We start from the raw sequence: 22,679 nt of genomic DNA, 5'->3' as shown, positions 1-22,679 counted from the left end.
CATGGCCTCAGGTGGCAGTCCTGACCAGGAATGTACACATGTCCTTTGGTGGTAATATGAGCCACAGACATTGACACATACTCTGGCTCCTGCCCAGACATGGCCCTCAGTGGCAGCACAGGCTGGGACATCGCCATGGGCTCAGGCGGTTACACAGGCTACTCACATTAGGCCAGCCCTCCCTCCCACCCACTGGGCAGGCCTTTGGGTGTCTTCGCCACTTGCCTACAGGCATGTTGGAGGGCTTCTCCCATCAAACATTGTTAACCCAAGCTATCTCCAGCTCTGGTGCAATATTTTTGTTGTTGCTTGTTGTTTTTTTAGCAGGATGTGTAAGATCATCTGGGTAGCAGAGGTGAAAGCTATGTAAAGCTTCTTAAAACTTCATGTTTTGGCCTTAAGTACCACAAGCTGTTAAGTTACAGCAAGTCAGGTTCAAGGGATTGATGGAACAATGGTATTGTATTGCACAAGTTGGAAGTATGATTACTTTGGAGTCATCAATTAAAAGAACTAAAAACAGTAAGTTTCTTCTGAAACTATTACCAGAAACTCAACTGATTTTAAGTTGTACCGTGTTTTTATTTTATTTTATTTTATTTTTGTTGCAAAGTATTAATGCTGTAACCAGAAACAGTGGGTGCTTTTAGAATATTGTAGTAAGAGCTGTATCCTTTTGTGTGTGTTTCATTCTACTGGAATATAATGCCTTTTAGGACAGGGAAAAGGAAATTTACCTTTCATGCCTTAGACATGTTAAGTGGTCTAAATGGTTAAATTTATACATTGGAAATATAGACATTCAGTTTGTTTGGTTTCAGACCTGGGACAAGGGCCTCAGGTACATATATTACTTATTAAAGCAGACCTGGCCTTCAGGTCCTCCCAGTATCCCTCAGTCCCTATCTTGCATACCCTACTCTCTCCCCTGAACTCTCCAGCTCAGGGCCTGGGCTGCCCCTAAAGACTCTTCCCCATATAATCCAGACATTTTGGGCTCCCCTCTTCTTTCACTTCTTTCCTCACTAAACTCACCTTGTCGCTCTTTTCTCTTGCCACTCTCCTCTGTCTCTCTCCCCATGGTGACTTCCCTGGCCTCCTTCCTGGGGACCAATGAAGTCGTCCACCTAAGAGTAGTTTTCCAATAAATCTACCTTGACACATACTTCAATCTAGTCTTAATTGGTTCATTTTGCTGGAGGAGAAATAACATCACAACTAACTGAAAATTTATACCCAATACTGAGAACATTTTCATGGAAAAATCTTTGACTTTAAATAAAGTTGGGATCTTAATATGTAATTTCTTGTTTAACCGAATTCCTTGTTATGCATTTAGATGTAGATTAGTTCTGTGATTCACAATAGAATTCCTAGAACCTTGCCTGCTGCTTCTTCCTTTTCTATCCTTTTCTGTTTTTGTTTTGCTTTTGGTTGTTTGTTGTAACTAGAAATTAGAATCAATTCTTTTTTTTTTAAATGTAAACCAGGGAAATGATTATTTGCTTGAGTTTTTATGTCTTAATGTCTAATATCTGGATCTTAAACTTTAGTGTGTGGTAGCTGGATATGCTGTGCATGCTTACAGTGACAGCACTGAGGTAAATGAGGCAGGGCTAGCTGTCTTTGCAGGGCTTATTCAGGAGCTACTGTCTCTAAAAAAATTATGTATAATGATAGAATGTGAGACTATATGTAAAGTACTCTGTAAATCCTAAATGCAATCTATAAAAGCAAGTTTTTTACAAGAAAAAAATTGTATTTTGTTATTTATAAATATACCAAATAATTACAGGCTTCAGTTTTATTCTTACTTAGGGTGAACAAAGGGTCATTTAAGAATTTTTTTTTTAAATCTATGACAACTGATAAAAGGAGTGACTTTTTTTTTTTTTTAGCAGAAGCTTTAAAAGAAAATTATATATGTATGAATTATTTAATTTAAAACATTTACTTCTGTTTATTTTTAGAAATATAAAGAAAAGGACAAACACAAACAAAAACACAAGAAGCAACCAGAACCATCACCTGCCTTGGTTCCTTCTTTGACGGTTACTACAGAAAAAGTAAGATTGAAGCATCGATTCTTTTTTTTTAAAAATATATATATATATAACTAATGAAATGCTTCTAAGAAGATGTTCCCTTCCCAGTTCTGCCACCTTCCAAGCCACATGTCATGCACTTAGAACTATTGCTTTCTTGGCCCTTTACGCGGCTTTCAGTTTAGTCTGGACTTGTCTCCAGGGACGACGTATGAACAGCACCATCTGAATTAAGAAGTGGGCCTCAACTCAGACTTTAGCTACCGGTAACTTTGAAATCTGGCTTCACCACTTAATAATTCTGAAGTTATATGTCAGTACCTGTAAAGAGGGGAAATAATAATTGAAATTTATTATTGTAAACTATTTAGAACAACATACATGGTATCTGGTTCATAGTAAGTATTACTTAGGATATTAGGTATTATTTAAATTATCATAACAGTTAATGTGAAAAACAGAAGAGCGGTTGGGCCATTTGGTTGGGACAGAGTAGCGAGTGAGGAAGTACAGTGGAGATGAGACCCGTGTAAGGGCCTCCTTGTGAAGGGGTAGGTAAGCCAGTGTAGACCTTGACTCATAGTTTGGGGAAAGTGAGCCATTAGGAAGAACTGAAATTAAACAGGGTGCACCTTTAGTTTTATAAGGTGTTTAGGTTGCTTTGCCATAGAGAGATTGGGGAAGGGAGAGTAGAGCCAGGAGAAGAGAGGAATCAAAACTAGGGAAATTGTACAGAGATTGTTAATAACCCAGTGAAGGTGGCACTAAAACTTGAGACACTGGGCACATTTTGAGAGCTGGGCACATTTTGAAGACATTCAAACATGACCACCTTGTGACTTTCATAAAGGACGGTTAGAAGTATCAGAATGAAGACTCACTTTCCTAGGTTCTGCCTTAGATAAGTAGGCGGAAAGGGTTTGTTCTGGATAGTAGATTTTGGATATATTTCTAATTTACTGTTTGCTATTAGGATGTGTTATTATAATTCAGCTGTTTAAAATAAAATAAAATTGTATCATGTCCCTGCTCTGTATGCCAGAAAGTCTGGAGGTGCTATGCTGGTTCATTTATCACAAGTAAAGTTGGTAGGTAGCCTGGATTCTTACTGGAAAGAATTTTATAAACTTTCAAGTTTTTTAAAGAACTAGTTCCATGTGGTTGTAGAACTGAATCTCTGTGTCAGCTGTTCTCCTGAAGCCCACCCTTCTTTCCTAGGCTCTCTTCATCCCAGAGCCAGTAATAGCATCTCTACTCTCTTACATCTGAAATCTTTATAACTTTGCCTCTGTGATGTATCTTCTGCTTCTAATTAGTGTGTAGTCTTTGTGTTCATTTTGAACCAGATTCTCTGCTTTTCTTGGTAGAACAGGATATTGCCAAGGAAGATGAAAGAAGAAAACCCCTTTGCTCTTGGTCTTTGGAGATTTAGTTTGTCTTAGTTTTTTTTCCAATAAATTCTTAGATGCTTGTAAGCATCAATTCATTTCTGTTTTTAAATTTGTGACAAATTGAGCCTGACCATTCCTAAAGTAATCTTACTAGATTGTTCACTTTTCGTCATTAATAGAAGATACAGTTCTTTCTGACCATCATTGTAAATAACTTAGGGTTTTAAGTTTGTAGCCCCAGCCAAACTTTCAAAAGTGTGTGTGTGCACGGGCATGCAGGGTCTGTACACTCCAAAAGGTTTTCTGTAGTTACTGGGATTTTCTTGTGTTTCTTGTTGAAGTATTTATAAGGAGGATAAAGAACACTTCCCTCTGTACACCGTCTCCCTCCCTGGTCCTTCTTCATTTCCTTCTCTGTATTGCTGTAGTAGAATACACTAGTCCTCCTGATGCTGGGCAAGTACTTCCCACTCAACTACACTCCAGCCCTGTCAGACTGTTTGAATGTAGAACAAAGCTATTTTTGTAAAATGAATCACTTTCTTACATTTAATTTTTGTATTTTAAATTTTTAAAAATAAACAGTTTAAGAAATCTTGAACTTTGTTACAATGAAGTCAAAGTACAAACTTTACACTGTTTCTTACTAAAATATAAATGCTAAATATGTGACCTTCCAGTATATCAGATACATTAGGCTTTGTTATTCTTTAGTTATGATCATTACATGATAAATTATACATATAATTAAAAAGATGATGATGAGAAGGGGAGACAGGGTCTCAGTGTGATGGCTACAGCCTGCGTGGCAGGAACTCACAGAATGCCACCAGCCTCTGCCTCCTGAATGCTGGGAGTAATGGGATACACTTCCCACACAGCCAAAGTAACATTTTTGATAAATTTTCATATGTATATATTATAAAACTGTCACCACAGCTCTAGACAAATTTTCTCTGTAATGTCTTTTGTCGTCATTAGGGTTTCTTTTGCTGCAACAAAACACCATGACCAAAAAGCAAGTTTGAGTGGAAAGGGTTTATTCAGCTTATACTTCCACAGCATTGTTCATCACCAAAGGAAGATAAGACAGGAACTCAAGCTGGGCAGGATCCAGGAGGCAGGAGCTGATGCAGAAGCCGTGGAGTGGTTTCTTTCTCATGGCTTGGTCAGCCTTCCTTCTCTCATGGAGGCATTTCCTCAATTTAGGCTCCTTCCTCTTTGATGACTCTAGCTTATGTCAGTCAAGTTGACAGATGAAAGGAGCCAGCCAGTACACCATTTAATCTCATCTCCAGTGTCTTTCCATTCCCATCCTGGCTCAGGTAAATACAGATAAATCCCGACCTTTTTGCAACCTTAAATTAGCTTCAATCTTTTACAAAGTTTAAAAGGAGAAACATACAGTATGACACGCGTGGGGGAAAATCAGTGCTTTCCAGTAGTGACACTGGGTATAGCAACCAGTTCGGGGCAGGGATCGTGTTCAGGAGGAGTTGACCAACGTATAATGGTGTCTCTCTGTCTCTGTCTCTGTCTCTGTCTCTGTCTCTGTCTCTCTCTCTCTCTCTCTCTCTCTGTCTCTCTGTCTCTGTCTCTCTCAGCTTTATTGGATTACATCTGGTGATTTTGATTTTGGGGGATTCTGTTGTATTGGGTTTTTGTTTTTAGAGAAAGGACTTAGGAAATCTGGCTGGGTAGGGAGGGGAGAAGGTTTGGAAGGATTTGTCAGAGGGAAAGAATATGATCAAAATATATTAGGTTTAAAAATTGTTTTAAATGGGGCTGGAGAGATGGCTCAGCGGTTAAGAGCACTGACTGCTCTTCCAGAGGTCCTGAGTTCAAATCCCAGCAACCACATGGTGGCTCACAACCATCCGTAATGAGATTGGATGCCCTATTCTGGTGTGTCTGAAGACAGCGACAGTGTACTCATAAATAAAATAAATAAATAAATCTTTTAAAAAAATTGTTTTAAACAATAAATAAATAATTTGATTTGCTAAGTATCTATTAGTCTGTCTATCCTCTGTCTGTCCATCCTTCCATCCTTCCATTTGATTTTTCAAGATAGGTTTTTCTTTGTAACAGAACAGTCTTAGAACTCACTTTGTAGACTGGGCTAGCCATGAACTCACTGATACTCACCTCCTGCCTCTGCCTCCTGAGTGCTGGTATTAAAGACACACACCACCATACCCACCTTATTGTTTTATGTATATAACTGTCTTGTCTGTTTGCATGTCTATATACCACCTACTTGAGTCCAGAAGAGGGCGTCAGATACCCTGGAACTGGAGTTACAGAAGGATGTGAATTGCCAGGTACATTTTGGGCATTGAAACCAGGTCCTTTGTAAGAACAGCCAGTGGTCTTAACCTTTGTCATTTCTTCAGCCTCCCTGGTTTGCTAATATTTTGATGAGGATTTACCGATCAGAATTCATGAGAAATTGACTGTAGCTACTAAGATTTGTTGTATTAGGGTTATGTTAAGACTAATAGAATTACTATTTCTTCAGATTCTGATAAGCTGATACAATTTACCAGTGAACTCATTTGGGCTTGATGTTTTCTGATTTAGAAAATAATTAAATGATTGAAGCAGTTTAAAATTACATATATATGTGTGTGTGTGTATATGTGTACATATATATATATATATTCTTACCTATTGTATGAATTTTTACAGATTATGTGTTGTTTCTTTTTAATTGCAGAGTTTCATTCAGGTTATCAAGTGCTTTGCTATAAACTTATGTATACTATTTCTTTGCTACCCTTTTAATAATGTTTATGGCAACTATACTGTCGATGTCTGTGATGGTTACTATTAAAATTCAACATGAGGAAGTGTAGAATCACCCAGGAAAGGGAGGGAGCTCTGAGGATTACGTTGACTGCATTGGCTTGAAGGGGAGGAATCCAGCAAACTGTTAGAGAGGGTAGCATCATCTTTTCTGCATGGCTCTAGACGGAATGACTAGAGTGGAAGACGGGGCTGATGCAGGTGATGTTTGCTTTCTGATAGTAGATGTGATGAACTTTGAACTAAACCTTTCTTCTTTAAGTTGTTTTTGTCAAGAGTATTTTATGACAGTAACAGAAAGAAAAACTGTAATAGTCCTGTTTTATTCTGTTTTTTTTTCCTCTGTTGATTTCTAGATTAAATATTATGACAAGATAAAGGTCTTACATAATTCCCCTTGTCACAGGAGATGGTGGTGCACACCATCAACCCCAGCACCTGAGAGACAGAGACTGGTGGATCTGTCTCATTCAAGGCCACTCTGATCTATAGGGTCAAGTTCCAGGACAGCTAGGACCACATAGAGAAACCTTGTCTTGAAAAAAGAAGAAGAAAAAATTTCCATATAATTTCTAGTGCTTATATTTGGTCAAGATGTATTATATGACCTAGAATATAGACTGTCTTGGTAAATGTTATGTGTGAGCTTGGAATGATGTGTAACTTGCTGTTGAATCAAACAGTCTATGAATATCAGTTATGTCTAGTTGATTAATAACGGTGGTTGTCAGTCCACTAATTTTTTTTTCCTCTGATGTCTTATTTAGGGTTTCTATTGTTGCTATGAATGAAATACAATGACCAAAAAGCAGACTGAGGAAGAGTAAGGATTTGTTTGGCTTACATAAAGCAATTGAGGGCAGAAACTCATGGCAGGAAACTGGAGACAAGAGCTGATGCAGAGGCCATTGGAGGCATATGATCTTTATTGGCTTGCTCGTCATGGATTGCCTAGTCTGTTTTGTTATAGAACTCAGGACCACCAGCCCAGCGATGGCCCCACCTGACCTTTATTTTTTTCTGATGCAGCAGTGTTCTCAGCTATATAGTAGATGCAGTGTTGTTGGTCACATACCAAAGTTTTGATCACTGTATTATTATGTGATGTCTTATTTTTAACTATTTGTTTGTTTATTTTGTTCTGAAGTCTGTTGTTTTCATTCTTAATATTAACTACTGCTTTACTTGGGACTAGTATTGGCATACTTTTCTTCTTCCATTTCTTCCAAACTGTGTGTTTCTGTACTTGAATTAATGTCTTACTTTTCTGTTGTGATAAATACATTGGCAAAGGCAACTCAAGAAGTTTGTTTTGGATCATAGATCCATGGTACAGTCCATCCTAGCAGAGAAATCATGTTGGTAGGAGGTGAGAGATGTACTTTCACAGTGCATCTGCAGAAAGTAAACAGAAGGAAAGGAATGTTTATGCTAAACTTTTCCCATTGTATACAGCCCAAGGAATGTTGCTGCCTACAGTAGCGAGATGAAGTCCTCTTACACAATTAATCAAGATAAACTCCTTTGAATTTGCCCAGTTGAATCTAGATCTCAAGTCGACGATTGTGGTTAACCATTGAAAGTAGGTTTCTTGTAGGTCACAGATGCAACTGGCCTTTGAATTTTGATATACTCTGACAATCTTTCTGTGATTAGACCATGTTTAAGGCACTTAATTCGTATAGTTAGGTTGGTAGGGACTTTATTATTATTTTCTTTTTGTTAATTTTGGTTTTTTTTTTTATCTCTATGTTTACAGCCTTTCCTCCCCTCTCTTTTGCCTGCCCCTCCCCTCTCTCTCTTCCCCTCTCCCTCCCCTCTCCCTTCCTTCCTTCCTTCCTTCCTTCCTTCCTTCCTTCCTTCCTTCCTTCCTTCCTTCCTTCCTTTCTTTCTATCTTTCTAGAAGGAAGGCAGTCTTGAGGCAGGATCTGTTGTTGCTCTAAGTGGCTCCATCTCTATCCTTTTGCATCAGCCTCCAGAATGTTGAGATTACAGATTATGGGTTTCCATACCTTTTATTAAGCACATCAAACACACACACATACTTTTAATTATTGGTCTCTTAATTTTGATATTCTTGCTGTGTCTCTTTTTCATGTTCTTTTAATTTCTTCAGGGTATTTTTTTTCCTCTACTGCTTAGTATTTTTTACTTTTGCTGCAGTAGATCAGAGTGATTCAGTCTTAGAAACCAAGACAATAGTCCTTAAGTAATATAGTGGTGTGAGATATGGGCAGAGAACGCTATCTATATTTGTATAATTGTCTTAGCCTGGCAGGGTTTCTGTGACCTGAATTCTAAACTTCATAATTGTTTCTCCTCTCTTGAGAGGAGACAAGGGGTGTATTGATAAGATCTGCTTCTCCCACCTCCACTACTTCTAAAAGTTCACCCCATCAGGGTATGGCCCGCTGGCTTCTTCTAAGGTAGGACTTGTTAAGAACAGAATGCTTTGGACTGAGTCTGGGCTTTCGGACAAGCCTGACAATATGAGTTGATTTCCAGGCTCCACATGGTGGAAGGAAAGAGCCGGCTTTGACGAAATTTTTCTCTGATCTCTACACATGTATGTACATCCACTGTAGTAAACCCCACTCCCACCATAAATCAAGACCATTAAACAACAACAACAAAACAGAACACAATTTTTTTTTTTTAAAGATTTATTTATTTTATGAATGTGAGGACACAGTTGCTATGATCAGACACACCAGAAGAGGGCATCAGAACCCATTACAGATGGTTGTGAGCCACCATGTGGTTGCTGGGAATTGAACTCAGGACCTCTGGAAGAGCAATCAGTGCTCTTAACCACTGAGCCATCTCTCCAGCCCCAGAACACAATTTCTAAGTGCTCTTCAGTGGTTCCTTTTGTAAAGCACTAGGAGATCTTTTTCCTAAATTCCCTGTGAGGACCTGCTAGAGTTTCTCAGGGTAAAATTGACAAATGTAAGGGTCTTCTTCTGGAGTTGTGCCTTAGCCTGATCTACACCTTCTAGAATAGTTACTTTCTAACAATTCCTCAGTTTTAGTTTAGGCTGCTTGACCTTGTCCAGGTTTCTGTTGAGGTAAATTGTTTTTCTCTGAATGGCTTCTCTGCTTTGTGACTTCACTTTGCTGACAACAGAAGAGGTGGTAATTTTTCAGTTTGTTAAGCAAATTTTCACTTGTTTTAGGATAAACAAAAGACTTAGAGCTCCTTATGTTGGATTGTAAACTAGAACTCCCAGAATAGACATTTACTGATAAAAGTGTACCTCTAAATATTGCCTTTTCAACTTTGGTGTTTGCTTTCTTTTCTATGTATTCTTTAGAAATACATAGGAAAAACCCTGTTTTTCTTGTTTAATTTCTTCTTTAACCCATTGATTAATTCAAAAAAGTATTATGTGGTTTTGAAATATCTTACATATATCTTGGTTATTTGTTTCTAATTTACTGATACTTTTGTATTATTTTGTATATGATCTTAATCTTACTTGTTTTTTTTAACTATGTGTTCAGCCCATTATTGTTGAAGGACAGATGAATATCTATTGTGTGTTTGTTGTGGGAGGGTTGTTTAATGTGCATGGATGCATACACGTGTGAATGTGAAGGCTAGGGTAGACATCAGATGTCTTCCCTTATTACTCTGCTCTTGATTTCATCCAGGATCTCTCACAGAACCTGGAGCTCACTGATGCAGCAAATCTTCCTGGTAGTGAGCTCAGGGAACCTTCTGTCGCTGAGTTCCCAGTGCTAGTATCATATAGTCTGTGCCACTCAGAACTTCATACTTGTACAGATGTGAAGTTTAAGCTCGAAAGCCTGGAAAACAAGAGAATCTGGGAGGCTTGGGGGTAATAAAGGAACTATAGGCAGATAAAACATAAGTTCAGGAAGTCTGACTCTTGTAGGCAACTCTGGGCTGAGCATAGGTAGATATAAAGATAAACACAGACCAGCAACCAGACTGCACAGAAGTAGGCAGAACGACCTATAGGCCAGAAACAGACAGGCTGGTGAAAGTTGTCATATTGATTAGAAAAACAAAAACAAAAAAACCCACAATAATGGCATTTTGCCAGAAATAGTAATATAACGTGTATGCATCCATTTCTATCTGGGGCTTTTATATTATTTTTTACACTTTGAGTGAGAGGGGTGTGTGTGTGGGGGGTGGGTGGGTGTGTTTTGCATTGCATTGCATTGCTGTCTTGTAACTCAGTGTGTAGACCCAGTCTTTCTCCACTCTTGTTTCTGACTCAAGATAGTTTCTATACCTGGCTTTCCTGGTTGTCTGTGACTCTGCTGAGACACTTGACCATTATATAATTTTACTTTAAGTTTTTTACCAATATTTTACACCTACTCAGGATCCTAGCCCTTGACAGTTGCATTTCTTTTGTCTCCTTGCCAGTGTAGATAGATGGCAGAGCCTGCCTTGTGCAACAGTACAGCACTAGCATGAGTTTTACAATCATAACTGCAATGTTTTGAGTCTATGGGAGAGTCACTCCTTCATCATAAGTTTAAGACTTTTGTTTAAAGTAGAGAATAGTTTTTCCACCTAGTTACAACAACTTAGTTAGGTATATTAGTGGTACATTTTAGCAGCAGCCCAATGATTATAGCTGGCTGCAAAACACAAAAGTTCTCTCTCTCTCCACCCCCACCCCCTCTCTTTCTCCTGCTCCTTCTTTCCCCCTTCCACTCTCCCTCCCTTCCATCCCTTCTCTCCCTTCCCCCCTCCCCCCTCCCCTTTTCTCTCTCTTCCTGAGCCAGGGTTTCTTTAAAACCCTGACTGTCCTAGAATGAAGGCTGGTCTTGAACTCCTAGAGATCCACCTACCTCTGCCTCTAGAGTCCTGGGATTAAAGGCATGTACCACCACTGCTCCACACAAAACATATTATTAAATTCCGTGTAAATCACAATTGGTCAGTGTTTGCATGCATTAAGGGATTCTCATTGTGGTCAAATAGTTTTATTTCTAGTGGAAAGGATACAAAGACTACATCATGTGGATGGGGAGATGGCTCAGTAGTTAAGGGCATAGGTTGCTCTTGCAGAGGACCCAGATTTGGTTGCTAGTGTCCACGTGGTGGTTAACAGCCGTTCTCAGTTCCTGTTCCAAAGGATCTGACACCCTCTTCTATCCTCTGCAGGAACCGAACACCCATGGTGCATAGACAAAACACTCATATACATATGCGTAGACTAAAAACACGTGAAGTTTTAAAAGAATACATTAGTATATGTAAAAAGGACATGGGGATGGGTTGTTTTGGAGCCATGGTTCAATGGGTAAGAGCACTGTTGCTTTTGTAGAGGAATTAGGTCCAATCCTCAACACCCACATGATGACTCGCAACTACACATAACTAGAGTTCCAGGGGTATCTGACCCACTTTGAACTTAGCAGGCAGGCAGCAAACATGCACTTGCTGTACTACCTTCATATGTACAGACAAAACAAAAAAAGACCGTATTGCCTTCAGTCAGGTACATGTTGGCCAGCTTTCTGTCACGTTGATGGCATACCCAAGGGGACTATTATAAGGAAGAGAAGTTTGTACATCATAGTTTCAGAGGCTTCCGTCTGTAGTTACTTGGTCTCCTTTTTGCCTGCATATGGTAGAGGCTGTCTGATCATCCTAAGGTAAGTAGGGGCTGTGGGCTGAGTGTCCCTGCTGTCTGACTTCCTTCCCCTGGGCCCTACCTATGTCCTATAGGTTCCACTACCTTGAGCAACTCCAGCACAGGCCTCCACCAGCCTTTAGCATATGGGCCCTTGGGAGACACACTAAATCGAAACTCTAGCAAGTACCTTTCATTTTGTGTTTGAAATTGCATGAAAACCAGATATTTTTATACTGTGAGGTCATCCCCAGAGGGAGATTTTTACTACGGTGAGAGGAATTCTCAGGCCCAACTTAGTTCTGCTCACTTTTCTTCCTCTTTCAACTTTTCCTCTTTGACTTCAAATGTTCACATGAGAATTCTGCAGTAGCACACTGCCTCAGGAGCACATTACTTACTGATCAAGCACTTTTTGAGATACCTTTAAAATATGGAGTTTAAGTCAAGGTCCCTTTGAATGAAATCTGTGTAGTCTTTGAGGGTAAGGGCAGTTCATTTTATATAATATTTTAAAAGTAGGATCATCAGCTAAATTTTCTTTGTAAGTCAGATACTTTTGGAAAACTTAGAAGGTATAGAAAAAATAAAGTAAAATACTCAGTTACCTTATGTAGGCTTAGATTTTTCAAAACCTAGTTTAATAAGGATTTTAAAGGCCTCAACTTCCCTTGTAGCCCACCACCCACCAGAGGTAGTGGAAAAGAAAGGTTAATAGGGCAAAGGGAGAAGTGGACCTATTTAGAAATAGTTCTTTGGGGCCATTCCAATCTTTGTATCAGCAGTCTAGTCCTCTAGTAAAACACTTAATACGAATCAGCAGCTATAGTCCAGACCACTTGGTAGTTACCACTCACAAATCAGCAAAGGCAGTTCCATCTAGAACAGACCACAAGGCTCCACCAATTGACCAAAATCCATGGAAACAGCTGGACTCTCCCAGAATATCCACAAAAGTTCTTTGGAGAGGTACTCTCTATGAAGTCATGGCAAGCAAAGATCAGCAGTGCAGTGCAAGGTGAACTAATGCCAGAGCAACCATCAGTAAACTGGCAAAGCAGAGCAACGTGAACCATGCCAGAGCCTCCCCCTCTCTTGTGGGCATATATATATATGTATATATGTGTGTGTGTCTGTGTGTGTGTGTCTGTGTGTGTGTATATATATATATACACACACACAGACACACACACATGCTTTCTAAACATCACACCTCCTCTGTGTATCTGCTTCAGCAAAACATCCTTTCACCTTTCTGTCCCAGCAAAACATCGTATGACATAACTGAGATTCCCGAGAAACCAGAAATTGCCACTTCAACCTTATTAGTGTAATTTTTCTGTTTTCTTTTTTTGTTACCAAATAATTGTTTATTTTCTTATTGCTCTCTAATCCCACCCTTGTGTTTAGAGTAAAAACCAGGACATTGTATCTAATAAATGGGAAGATTGACTTGTGGACGTGACTACTGCATTTCCCTTTACAGTATTTCAGTTTTCTCTTCATCTTTTACTTGATGCTTGAGCAAAGCAAAGGAATCAATAACACCGTTGTGGTTTTTAGATGACTTTTAAGCTTCACTAGGTCATACAAGGATCAGATGAGGAGTGCTGAGCCTCAGTTTTGGGGAAAACGTATCTGAAAAGAAGGCGAGGTAGTTTTCAGATTGACTGCCCAGCCTGGAAAAGGTTCATGTTTCTAAAGTAAGCCATGAAGTCTCAGTAGGTTAATGTCAGTGGTTTGTTAAAAGTTATTTATTTTTTTCCTGCCAGACTTTGAAGCCTTTCTTTTTTGATCTTGTTTGTGGATTATAGTTGATTAGAGCATTGACTGTTTTGTTTTTATGAAATGATGCTGGACTTATTGTTGAGATGTGTTATTGACAGAGAGATGATAAGATGGTAGCAGAATTGGGACAGTGAAAGTTAGATTTTTATGTATGTTAGTACACTGTTGCTGTCTTCATGCACACCAGTAGAGTGCATTGTGTCTCATTACAGATGGTTGTGAGCCACCATGTGGTTGCTTGGAATGGAACTCTGTACCTGGAAGAGAAGTCAGTGCTCTTAACTCCTGAGCCATCTCTCCAGCCCCAACATTATTAGATTTTTAAAATATTTCTCCTACTCCTTCCTTTGAACATTGAATTTACAAAAATCACTATAAGCATTTTGAAAATTGATTTTATTACTTTTCAGTTTCAAATTTATTGTCATACAAAGTGTTACATGTGAGAAGTTAATATTTGTATCTTCAAAATTTTTTATTTTCACATTAAATTTGATATTAGATGCGTTGCAGAGATTTATTTAAAATTTTATTAGTAGTTCAAGCTTGTCAGTGAATTTAGACTCCTCAGATACTTGCGAGTGTAATTTTGAAATAAAATTCTTGCTCCCAAGGGATGCTATGAATCATGTTAACTAGCATTGTCTGGTTTAAAATGAATCCACACTCACTTCATTTGTCAGTGTCTGGGCATACTTGTATTTAAGATGGCCACTAAAGCCAGAAAGTAGTTGTTTGAGCAATCTTTATCTTATTTTTCTAGTCAGATGTATATCAGTCACATAAGGTTCCTTCAATTTCATAGAGAGACTTGGGTTTCAGAGGCTGAATCTGGCTGTTTTGAAGTTTTCTTTCCTCTGCACTTCCTGTAACATTCCTCCTACAACCCAGGAGGGAGGGAGCCTGTAGTCTTGTGAGCATGGTCCTCTCTGAACTGATGCTCTTTCCTTCTCGTTATTTATTGACTTCTGTTTTGAACACTATAGCTTGTAATATCATGGCTATGAAGTAGTATGTTTTTGTGCTTGCTTTGGCAGCACATATACTAAAATTGGAAAGATACAGAGAAGACTAGCATGTCTCCTGTGCAAGGATGGCATGTAGACTTGGGAAGTGTTTCATATTTTTAGACTCAAATCCATTAGCTTGTTCAAATTTCTTTTAAAAAAAGCATATTCTTGGTGGAAATAATGTTTGAGAAATGAATATCTTTGGTGCCTGTGTATTATTTAAAGTATATTACTAAGGCCAATTGTTATATGGTGCAGTCTGATCTTGAGTGATCTTATCAATTATTGTTTAAAAAAGAATGTGATAAGGTGCTGTACGTAAGAAGGCAGCACACGGAAGGCCCTGGGATTGATGAGATGGCAAGACAATCCTCCAAAGGGTTAAAGTTCACTTCATGTTTTTTTGCATGACTTTCTTTTTTTTAGACTGCCTGACTTCTTTATAATGGAAATATTCATGTTTGTAAGTTAGGTGCTTATTCATACTGTTTTCTTCAGCCAAATATAATTAGTTTTTTTTTTTTACTTTCTGTTTTTGTTCGTTTTGTTTAAATCAAAATGTAGACTTATACAAGCACTAGCAACAACTCTATATCTGGATCATTGAAGCGCTTGGAAGACACTGCAGCAAGATTTACAAATGCAAATTTCCAGGAAGTCTCTACCCATACCTCTAGTGGAAAAGATGTTTCAGAGGCTAGAGGGTCAGAGGGTAAAGGGAAGAAATCTTCAGCTCACAGCTCAGGTCAAAGGGGAAGGAAGCCTGGTGGTGGAAGAAATCCAGGAACAACTGTATCAGCATCTAGCCCCTTTCCACAAGGTATTATGGTATTTTAATTAATGCTGTGTAAAATAATTTTTTTTTTTACTAATAACCAATGGCTGTTCTAGACTAAGTTAGTTGATAATATTTCCAAAAATAGTGTTATGTTTTAAAATGTTTCTGGAAGTTTTGTTCTCTTTATATTTAATGATTTGTTTTTAAACTATAATTTTAATGTTAAATGGTTGTAGAATAGACATTCAGATTGTGGAGAAAACATGTAATTTTCTTTCAAGAATAGGAATTTTCTTTCTATACATTGTTTTTATTTACTTTTCCTAATAAAACTGTACATTTTAATAGGTAAATAAGAACTGAGCAACTTTTATGAAATCTAAGATCTTAAATAGTGATACGTCATAAGTAATACATTTATTACAAAGCTTGAGGTTAAAAGATTTTTATTCAGCTGCTGTGTTCTAGGTGCAGGCTGCAATATCAACAGGCTGCCTATATATTTGAATTTCACATAAACAGTGTATAGTATCTTAGTATGTTTCCTAAATACTGTCTGATGTCAGACTGAAATTCAATATTAACTGGGCTTGTGTTGTTTTATGGAAAATAGGAGTATTGGTAAATTTCAGAATGTATACACTTATGTGATTGTTTTATGTAATTTTAAATATGAACATATACTTGAAAATCTGAAATTTTGGGGGGAAAAGTAAAATGAATAGCTCTTTTACCTGTGTCCATTGTTCCCCTAGAAGTGAATAAAAAAGACTGCCATTTACCTTTGATGAAACATTTGTTAAGCTTAAGTCCAGAGTCTTGCAATAATATGTAAATAGTAGATTGCTAATCTGTTCATCTTTCATTAAAATTTATTATATATTTCATACTAGTAGTATTTAGGAGCCACCGAGTTATGACTCTGGTATATGTGAATGCATGCAGTCTTAGAACAAAAAGTTAAGTAAACATAGATAAAGTGCCAAAGTCACTATTATATTTAAGTAAAATTTAGTTATTTTTGTATCACTTTGAAAATTAGTCATACCTTAATTATCCTTGCATGTAATTTCATTCACATCTTGAATGAATGATATATTAACAGAATTCAAACAATAAGACTATTAAAACAGTTTACTTTGAGATGTAGCCCAGGGTGGCCTTTAATACCATATCTATGGTTCTGATCTTCTTTCCTCAGCCTTCCAAATGCAGGGATTATAGTGAGGGTTGCTAGGCCTGCTTTATATTCTTAAGGTTTCATTTTTATAAAGTGCTAATTCATTTTTAAAAGTTAGCTCCCATACTTTTGGAATATTTAAGAATCTTTTTTAACCTCTTAAGACACAGTAGAAACTGTTATAGTTATATAGCTGAGATAATAAAAAAAATCAAAATATGACGATAGGGTGTTTCAGATTGTCATGGTTTGAGTTAACTGTACCTTGTGAATTTTAGAAAATTTAAATATTCCAAGTACTTTTAATTATTTTGTTTTTTTCATACTATTCTGTGTTTGTGTGTTGGTGTTCCTGGGGATTGAGCCCAGTGTCTCCCATGTGCTATGTCAGCACTCGGTCACTTAGCCTCACTGTTTATGAGAAAGATGTTAGAGCCGAATCTGCTTAGTGGCTGATATCATCTGACAAACATGAGGAGAGTTTTTGAAATGAGAATGATGGATCAAGCTATCCCTTCCCAGGGCAGTTTTCCACCAGCAGACAAGGACTCTGAGGTTCTCAAACTGAATAGTGATAGGGGTTGCCAAGTGTTTTTGAATAGAGTGAGGCGATATAGTAAGCAGTTGGAAAAGAGGCATGGAGAAGCTACCTCTTCCATGACTTTTCATTTGTACTCATTTGTACTTTTAGATTTGTTTACTTTGTGTGAGTGTTGGGCTGTATGCCATATGTATGGCTGAAGAGGGCTGCAGAGGACATCAGAATCCCTAGAATTAGAGTTACAGATGTTCTGAGTGTCATGTGATTGCTGGGAGCTGAACTTGGGTCCTCTGCAAGAGGAACATGTGCTCTTACCATTGAGCCATCTCTCCACATGATCCTTCATTTTTAAAATCAGTAAGATGAGATTCATGGCTGGTTTTTTTTCGTTATGAAGCTTCATGGAAATTGGACAAGGAGGATATAAGGTGTAAATTAGGACATGAAGTTGTATTTTTCTGATGGGTGGATAGATTTGGCTGAATAATTTAATCATTGGTAAGTCCTGTTGTTAGAACTTAAAACCTGAGAAATGTCTTTCAGTTTTGCTATAATTTAGAACATTTACAGTTGTGTCTCTATGCTGGAAAAAGACAGTCCCCTGGAAAGCTGAGCATAGTGTGGTTTTGTCAAACACTCTAGTCTGCTTGTTCAGTCTGTCCTATGTAGTACCTCTAACGGTGTTTGCTGGGAAACAGAGAAAACTGATAAATGTTAGTCTTAGGAGTATGCTACAATTTAAGAGCTAATGTATGATACTACCTTTGACAAAGTTTTAAAAGATAATTTTAGAGGTAAAGTTGATTTCATAGTAAGTAACCTTTCTCTTATTTCTTGCACAGTCATGAACTAAGTTTTGTAGTTTACTTTAAGAAGTCCCTTTTGATCATTGTAGTTTGTCTGTTGCTTAGAGGAACATTTTATCCAGCTTATCTTCTTCCTCCACCTTTGTTTGTTTGTTTGTTTGTTTGTTTGTGTGTGTGTGTGTGTTTTGCTACAGGCAGTTTTTCTGGAACTCCAGGCAGTGTAAAGTCATCTTCTGGAAGTTCAGTGCAGTCTCCCCAGGACTTCTTAAGCTTCACAGACTCAGATTTACGAAATGACAGTTACACTCACACCCAGCAGTCATCATCAACCAAAGATGGACATAAAGGAGAGTCTGGGAGCCAGGAAGCGGGAGCAAACAGCTTCAGCTCTTTAGTTGGTCACCCTGTGACCTCAACTGTTATTTCACAGCCTAAAAGCTTTGACAATTCACCTGGAGAGTTGGGCAGTTCCAGCCTCCCTACAGCAGGATATAAGCGGGCTCAGACTTCTGGTATAGAAGAAGAAGCTGTAAAGGAAAAGAAACGGAAAGGAAATAAACAAAGCAAGCATGGCCCTGGCCGACCCAAAGGAAACAAAAATCAAGAAAATGTTTCTCACCTCTCAGTTTCTTCTGCTTCACCAACATCATCCGTAGCATCGGCTGCAGGAAGTGTGACAAGCTCTAGTCTTCAGAAATCTCCTACGCTGCTCAGGAACGGAAGTTTGCAGAGTCTCAGTGTAGGCTCATCTCCAGTTGGTTCAGGTAGGGGTCTGGGCCTTGTTTTCCCCTCAGTCCCTCCTTTCATTACTCCAGAAAGTTGTGAACAGTTGTTTGAGTGTGCTCTGAAGTGCTGTTACATTTAATTAACATTGACATTTGTTCATTTTTATTTTTTTGAGTTTATCGTATTATTATTTATTTTTAAAAACAAGGGCTTATTAAGTAGCCCAAGCGGGCCAGGATCATTCTGTAACTGAGGCTGGCCTCAGAGAGAGTCTTCATCCTCCCGGATCAGCCTCCCAAGTTCTGGGAGTTGCAGCTGTCTGTTCCCACAGCTGGGCAGTTTTAGGGAGGAGATGGCACATACTCTAGCATATATGTATACTCTGTGGGCCTCCGGTCATCAGGTGGCAACCACGTTTACTTTCTGAGCCCTCTCGCTGACCCTAGATTTTTCATTTCCTAGTGAAAAGGAAAGTATCCTACAATCCTAGAAAACTGTTTGCTGGTGAAAGTTTTCACATCAGTCTCGTGTTACTTAGTTAAGTGTAGATGAACAGCTTGTTAGTCATCCATTCCTTCTCAGTTGTGTCTGTTCTACCTGCATCATATGTACACCACCATACCAGGATTCACAGTTAGTTCATTAATGTGAACATGGCTGGACTTGTTTTTGATGTCTTTGTATTTAAAGCTCTTTTGTTAAACTTCATTTTTTAGTTTTTACTTTCTTAGTAATTGTACATAAGTAGTGTGAATTTTTGGAGCCTTTTTTTCATAAGTGATAAATTTAGAATTTTATGTCAAGTTATGTATGAAATGATTTAAAATTTGTTTCAAATGTATATGAGAGTTGATTTTATAGATTTGAAAGTGGTCCCAAAGCTGGCTTTTGTTTATAATTTTGAAATGTTGTACCAGTTTTCCCTAGAAGTGACTCTTCAGCACCATCAGATCTGAAATTGTCTGTGAATCAGTTGTCTGTGTCTTCTTGGTGCTGAGATTAGAGGTGTCCTTCACCATACCTATTTTATCATCATTTTTATGACAATATGCTTCTGTGTAACTTGTAATTTGTGTTACGAATCTTTTTAATTCTTAAAATAAAACCTGGAAATAGGTATGTTATTCTTTTTAAAGACTTATGTGTATGATTGCTTATGTGCCTGTGTGCCATGCTAGAGTCTAATGCCCTCAGAGACCAAAAGTATACATAGGATCCCCTGGAACTGGAGTTACAGATGATTGTGAGCGGCTGTGGGCGCTGGAAGCTGTCCCTGAGTCTTCTGCATGCAGACTCTCACTAAGGAGCTTTGGCTAGCTTAGAACTAGCTATGCAGAGCAGACCAGCTTCAGAACTAAGATACCTGCTTGCCTCCGCTCTGTGAGTGCTGTGATTAAAGTCAGACGCCACGACAGCCTACAACAAGTTTGTTTTCATTTTTTTTAAGATTTATTTTTATTTTCATTTATGTGTATCTGTGTGATGCCACATGTGTGCGGGTACTCATGGATATCAGAGAGGGAGTTGGAGCTCCTGGAGATGAGGATAATATCTCCATTTGATAAAGCTGTATGTGTGGGAGGGATGGGGGTGGCGGTGGCATCGAACCCAGGTCCTCTTAAAGCAACAAATGCTCTTAGTTACCAAGCCATCTCTCTGTTACCAACCCTTAACAGTTTCATGTTTCATTGTCTGTTTTTATTTTTTTCTTAAATATGAGATAAACAGCTTTTAATCTTGACTAAACTTCACCCCTTTTGTGTAGCTTTGAATTTCTGATAGTTGAAATAAGATTCAGTTAAGGTACATTATTATGGATTTTTTGGTTTGTTTTTCGAGACAGGGTTTCTCTTTATAGCCTGGGCTATCCTGGAACTCACTCTGTAGACCAGGCTGGTCTCGAACTCAGAAATTCACCTGCCTCTGCCTCCCAAGTGCTGGGATTAAAGGTGTGCGCCACCACTGCCCGGCTATTATGGATAATATTAATTTTATCTATCCAGAGAGAAGGAAGAAATGATGTGTAAATAAAGACACATAAAAAATGTTAATTATACTTTTATATTGTATATTTTGAAAATACAAAATAAATAAAATTTTTGGTTTGTTTATTAGCTTCAGTAAGCAGAAATAACAGTGGCCATTTCAAGAAATATATGTATATGTGTATACATACATAATGTTATCTGATATGTTAGGTTTCATTAAGTGCATTGTTATTTTTGCCTCCTTTTGTAGTAGTTTTATAAAAGGCTATTGATGTCCCTGTTCCACAATTGATAAAACTGAGATTTGAGGGTAGCCCAGGGTCATACAGCCTGGAGGTGGTTTTTTGTTTGTTTGTTTGTTTGTTGATGCCTGTTGTGGTTTGCACTCAGCCCCCACTTTAGTGGGCTCTACAGAGGAGTTGCTATACTAAGCCCTTTTGGGTACTAAAATCCTTAGCCATGGCATTTTGGACGTGTTGGGCTGGATAGTCTTTGTGTTCAGTACTTGTCTTTTATAGGATGTTTTCCAGAATCCCTAGCCCTTTCTCATTAGTTGCTAGTAGCAATTCCCCCATAGTAAATATGTCTCCAGACATTGTTAAATGTCCCCAGGAGGCCCAAATTGCCTCTGGTTGAGAACCACTGTTTCAGGAGGTGGGAAAAATAAATTACAGTGGGAACAAAGTTCATTAAAAAGATTTAAATATATTGCACATTTGAATAAATGTTTTTATTTATGTTTCCTTTGAGACTATAAAGGCCAAGCATCCAGCCTTAGCTTTTTGCCACAGAAAGCAAATTTAAATAAATTTACTTATAAAAAATTGGGGTCATATAATTTTGAGCAAAAATTATAATTCAATGAGTACCTTCCTCAGAACAGAAAGCTTAATATTATTTTTGTGATCTTCTCTGAGTCTTGTAATTTTGTAACATAGGTTTTGAATTTCAAAGTTACATTTGAGTGTTCTATAAAATACATATCTTTAGATTAATGGAGTTAAACATAATTTACAGCTTTTAAGAGTTTTTTTTAAAACCTGTTGTAGATTTAGAGAGATTTTAAACATGAAAAGTAATGTTCCTTTTAGAGAGCAGAGTTTGTAGTGCATTAGTTGCAGTAAAAATCTTAACTCATATTTCTCTTACCTTGTTATTATAAAAATATAATCATCTAGAGGGAATTCCCCTTAGAAGATATTATAGTTTTAAATCAGTAAATTACCTGAAATTTAAATATGTGAATACTTTTAAGTTATATTAAAGTTACTAAAATTATAAAATAAAACAATTTTAATTAAACCTAAGCTAAGTCATTCTACACATTTCTAATACAAGTTTCATAACTAGAACAGAGTATTTTCTTCTGATAAGCTTGGGGGTGAAGAGTCTGTTGTAGAAGCTTGGTACATCAGCAACTGCTGATGAGTACTTGGTATGTGCCAGGCACTGTATTAAGCACTTATGTGTTAAGCATTATTACTATCTAGGAGAAGAAAAAGACATACAAATATTATAGCTCTAAGTACTGAAGCTACATTCTTGATTTGTGAACAATTTTGTTATGAAATTCAACGGATAATATAACTGTCAGTCATCTGTAACCAATGGAATACATGGGCAAATTTAAACAAATAATATAACGTTATTCTAATATAAAAAATGATAACTTTTCCTTTGGGCTAACTTTTAAGTTTAGAAGTCATTTATTATCTGTTAGTCATCCCTTTGCTCCCCAATAAAGTACAAAGAAATCAGGTATGATGGCACGTACCCTTACTCCTAGGACTAGGCAGGCAGAGGCAGGTGGAGAATCTCTTGTACGTTCAAGGCCAGGCTAGTCTACCTAAGAAGTTCTAGGTCATCTAAGGTCTATACAGTTGAGACCTTGCCTTAAAAGTGTAGTAATCCTCTCCTCTTCTCTTCTCTTCTCTTCTCTTCTCTTCTCTTCTCTTCTCTTCTCTTCTCTTCTCTTCTCTTCTCTTCTCTTCTCTTCT

At 37.7% G+C, this 22,679-nt stretch overlaps 1 protein-coding gene and 1 non-coding gene across 6 annotated transcripts in view; both read left to right on the top strand.

The window, feature by feature from the left end:
* The window catches only part of Mllt10 (MLLT10 histone lysine methyltransferase DOT1L cofactor), a 144,213-nt gene that overhangs the window by 75,235 nt on the left and 46,299 nt on the right, over nucleotides 1-22,679 (top strand). For all 5 annotated transcript variants that reach the window (XM_028764918.1, XM_028764916.1, XM_028764919.1 and 2 more), the window contains 3 exons: nucleotides 1,971-2,066; nucleotides 15,228-15,483; nucleotides 18,163-18,732. In XM_028764918.1, coding sequence (XP_028620751.1) covers nucleotides 1,971-2,066; nucleotides 15,228-15,483; nucleotides 18,163-18,732 — 922 coding nt within the window. The remainder of the gene's footprint in view (nucleotides 1-1,970; nucleotides 2,067-15,227; nucleotides 15,484-18,162; nucleotides 18,733-22,679) is intronic.
* On the top strand, nucleotides 14,675-14,781 carry LOC114619112. The gene has a single exon (XR_003711072.1). It is a non-coding gene; the product is annotated as a U6 spliceosomal RNA (small nuclear RNA).

Source organism: Grammomys surdaster, unplaced genomic scaffold, assembly GCF_004785775.1.
Source record: "Grammomys surdaster isolate TR1022 unplaced genomic scaffold, NIH_TR_1.0 146, whole genome shotgun sequence".
Taxonomy (NCBI): domain Eukaryota; kingdom Metazoa; phylum Chordata; class Mammalia; order Rodentia; family Muridae; genus Grammomys; species Grammomys surdaster.
Note: the sequence above shows the minus strand (reverse complement) of the source record. Positions and strands in the feature narration are given on the sequence as shown.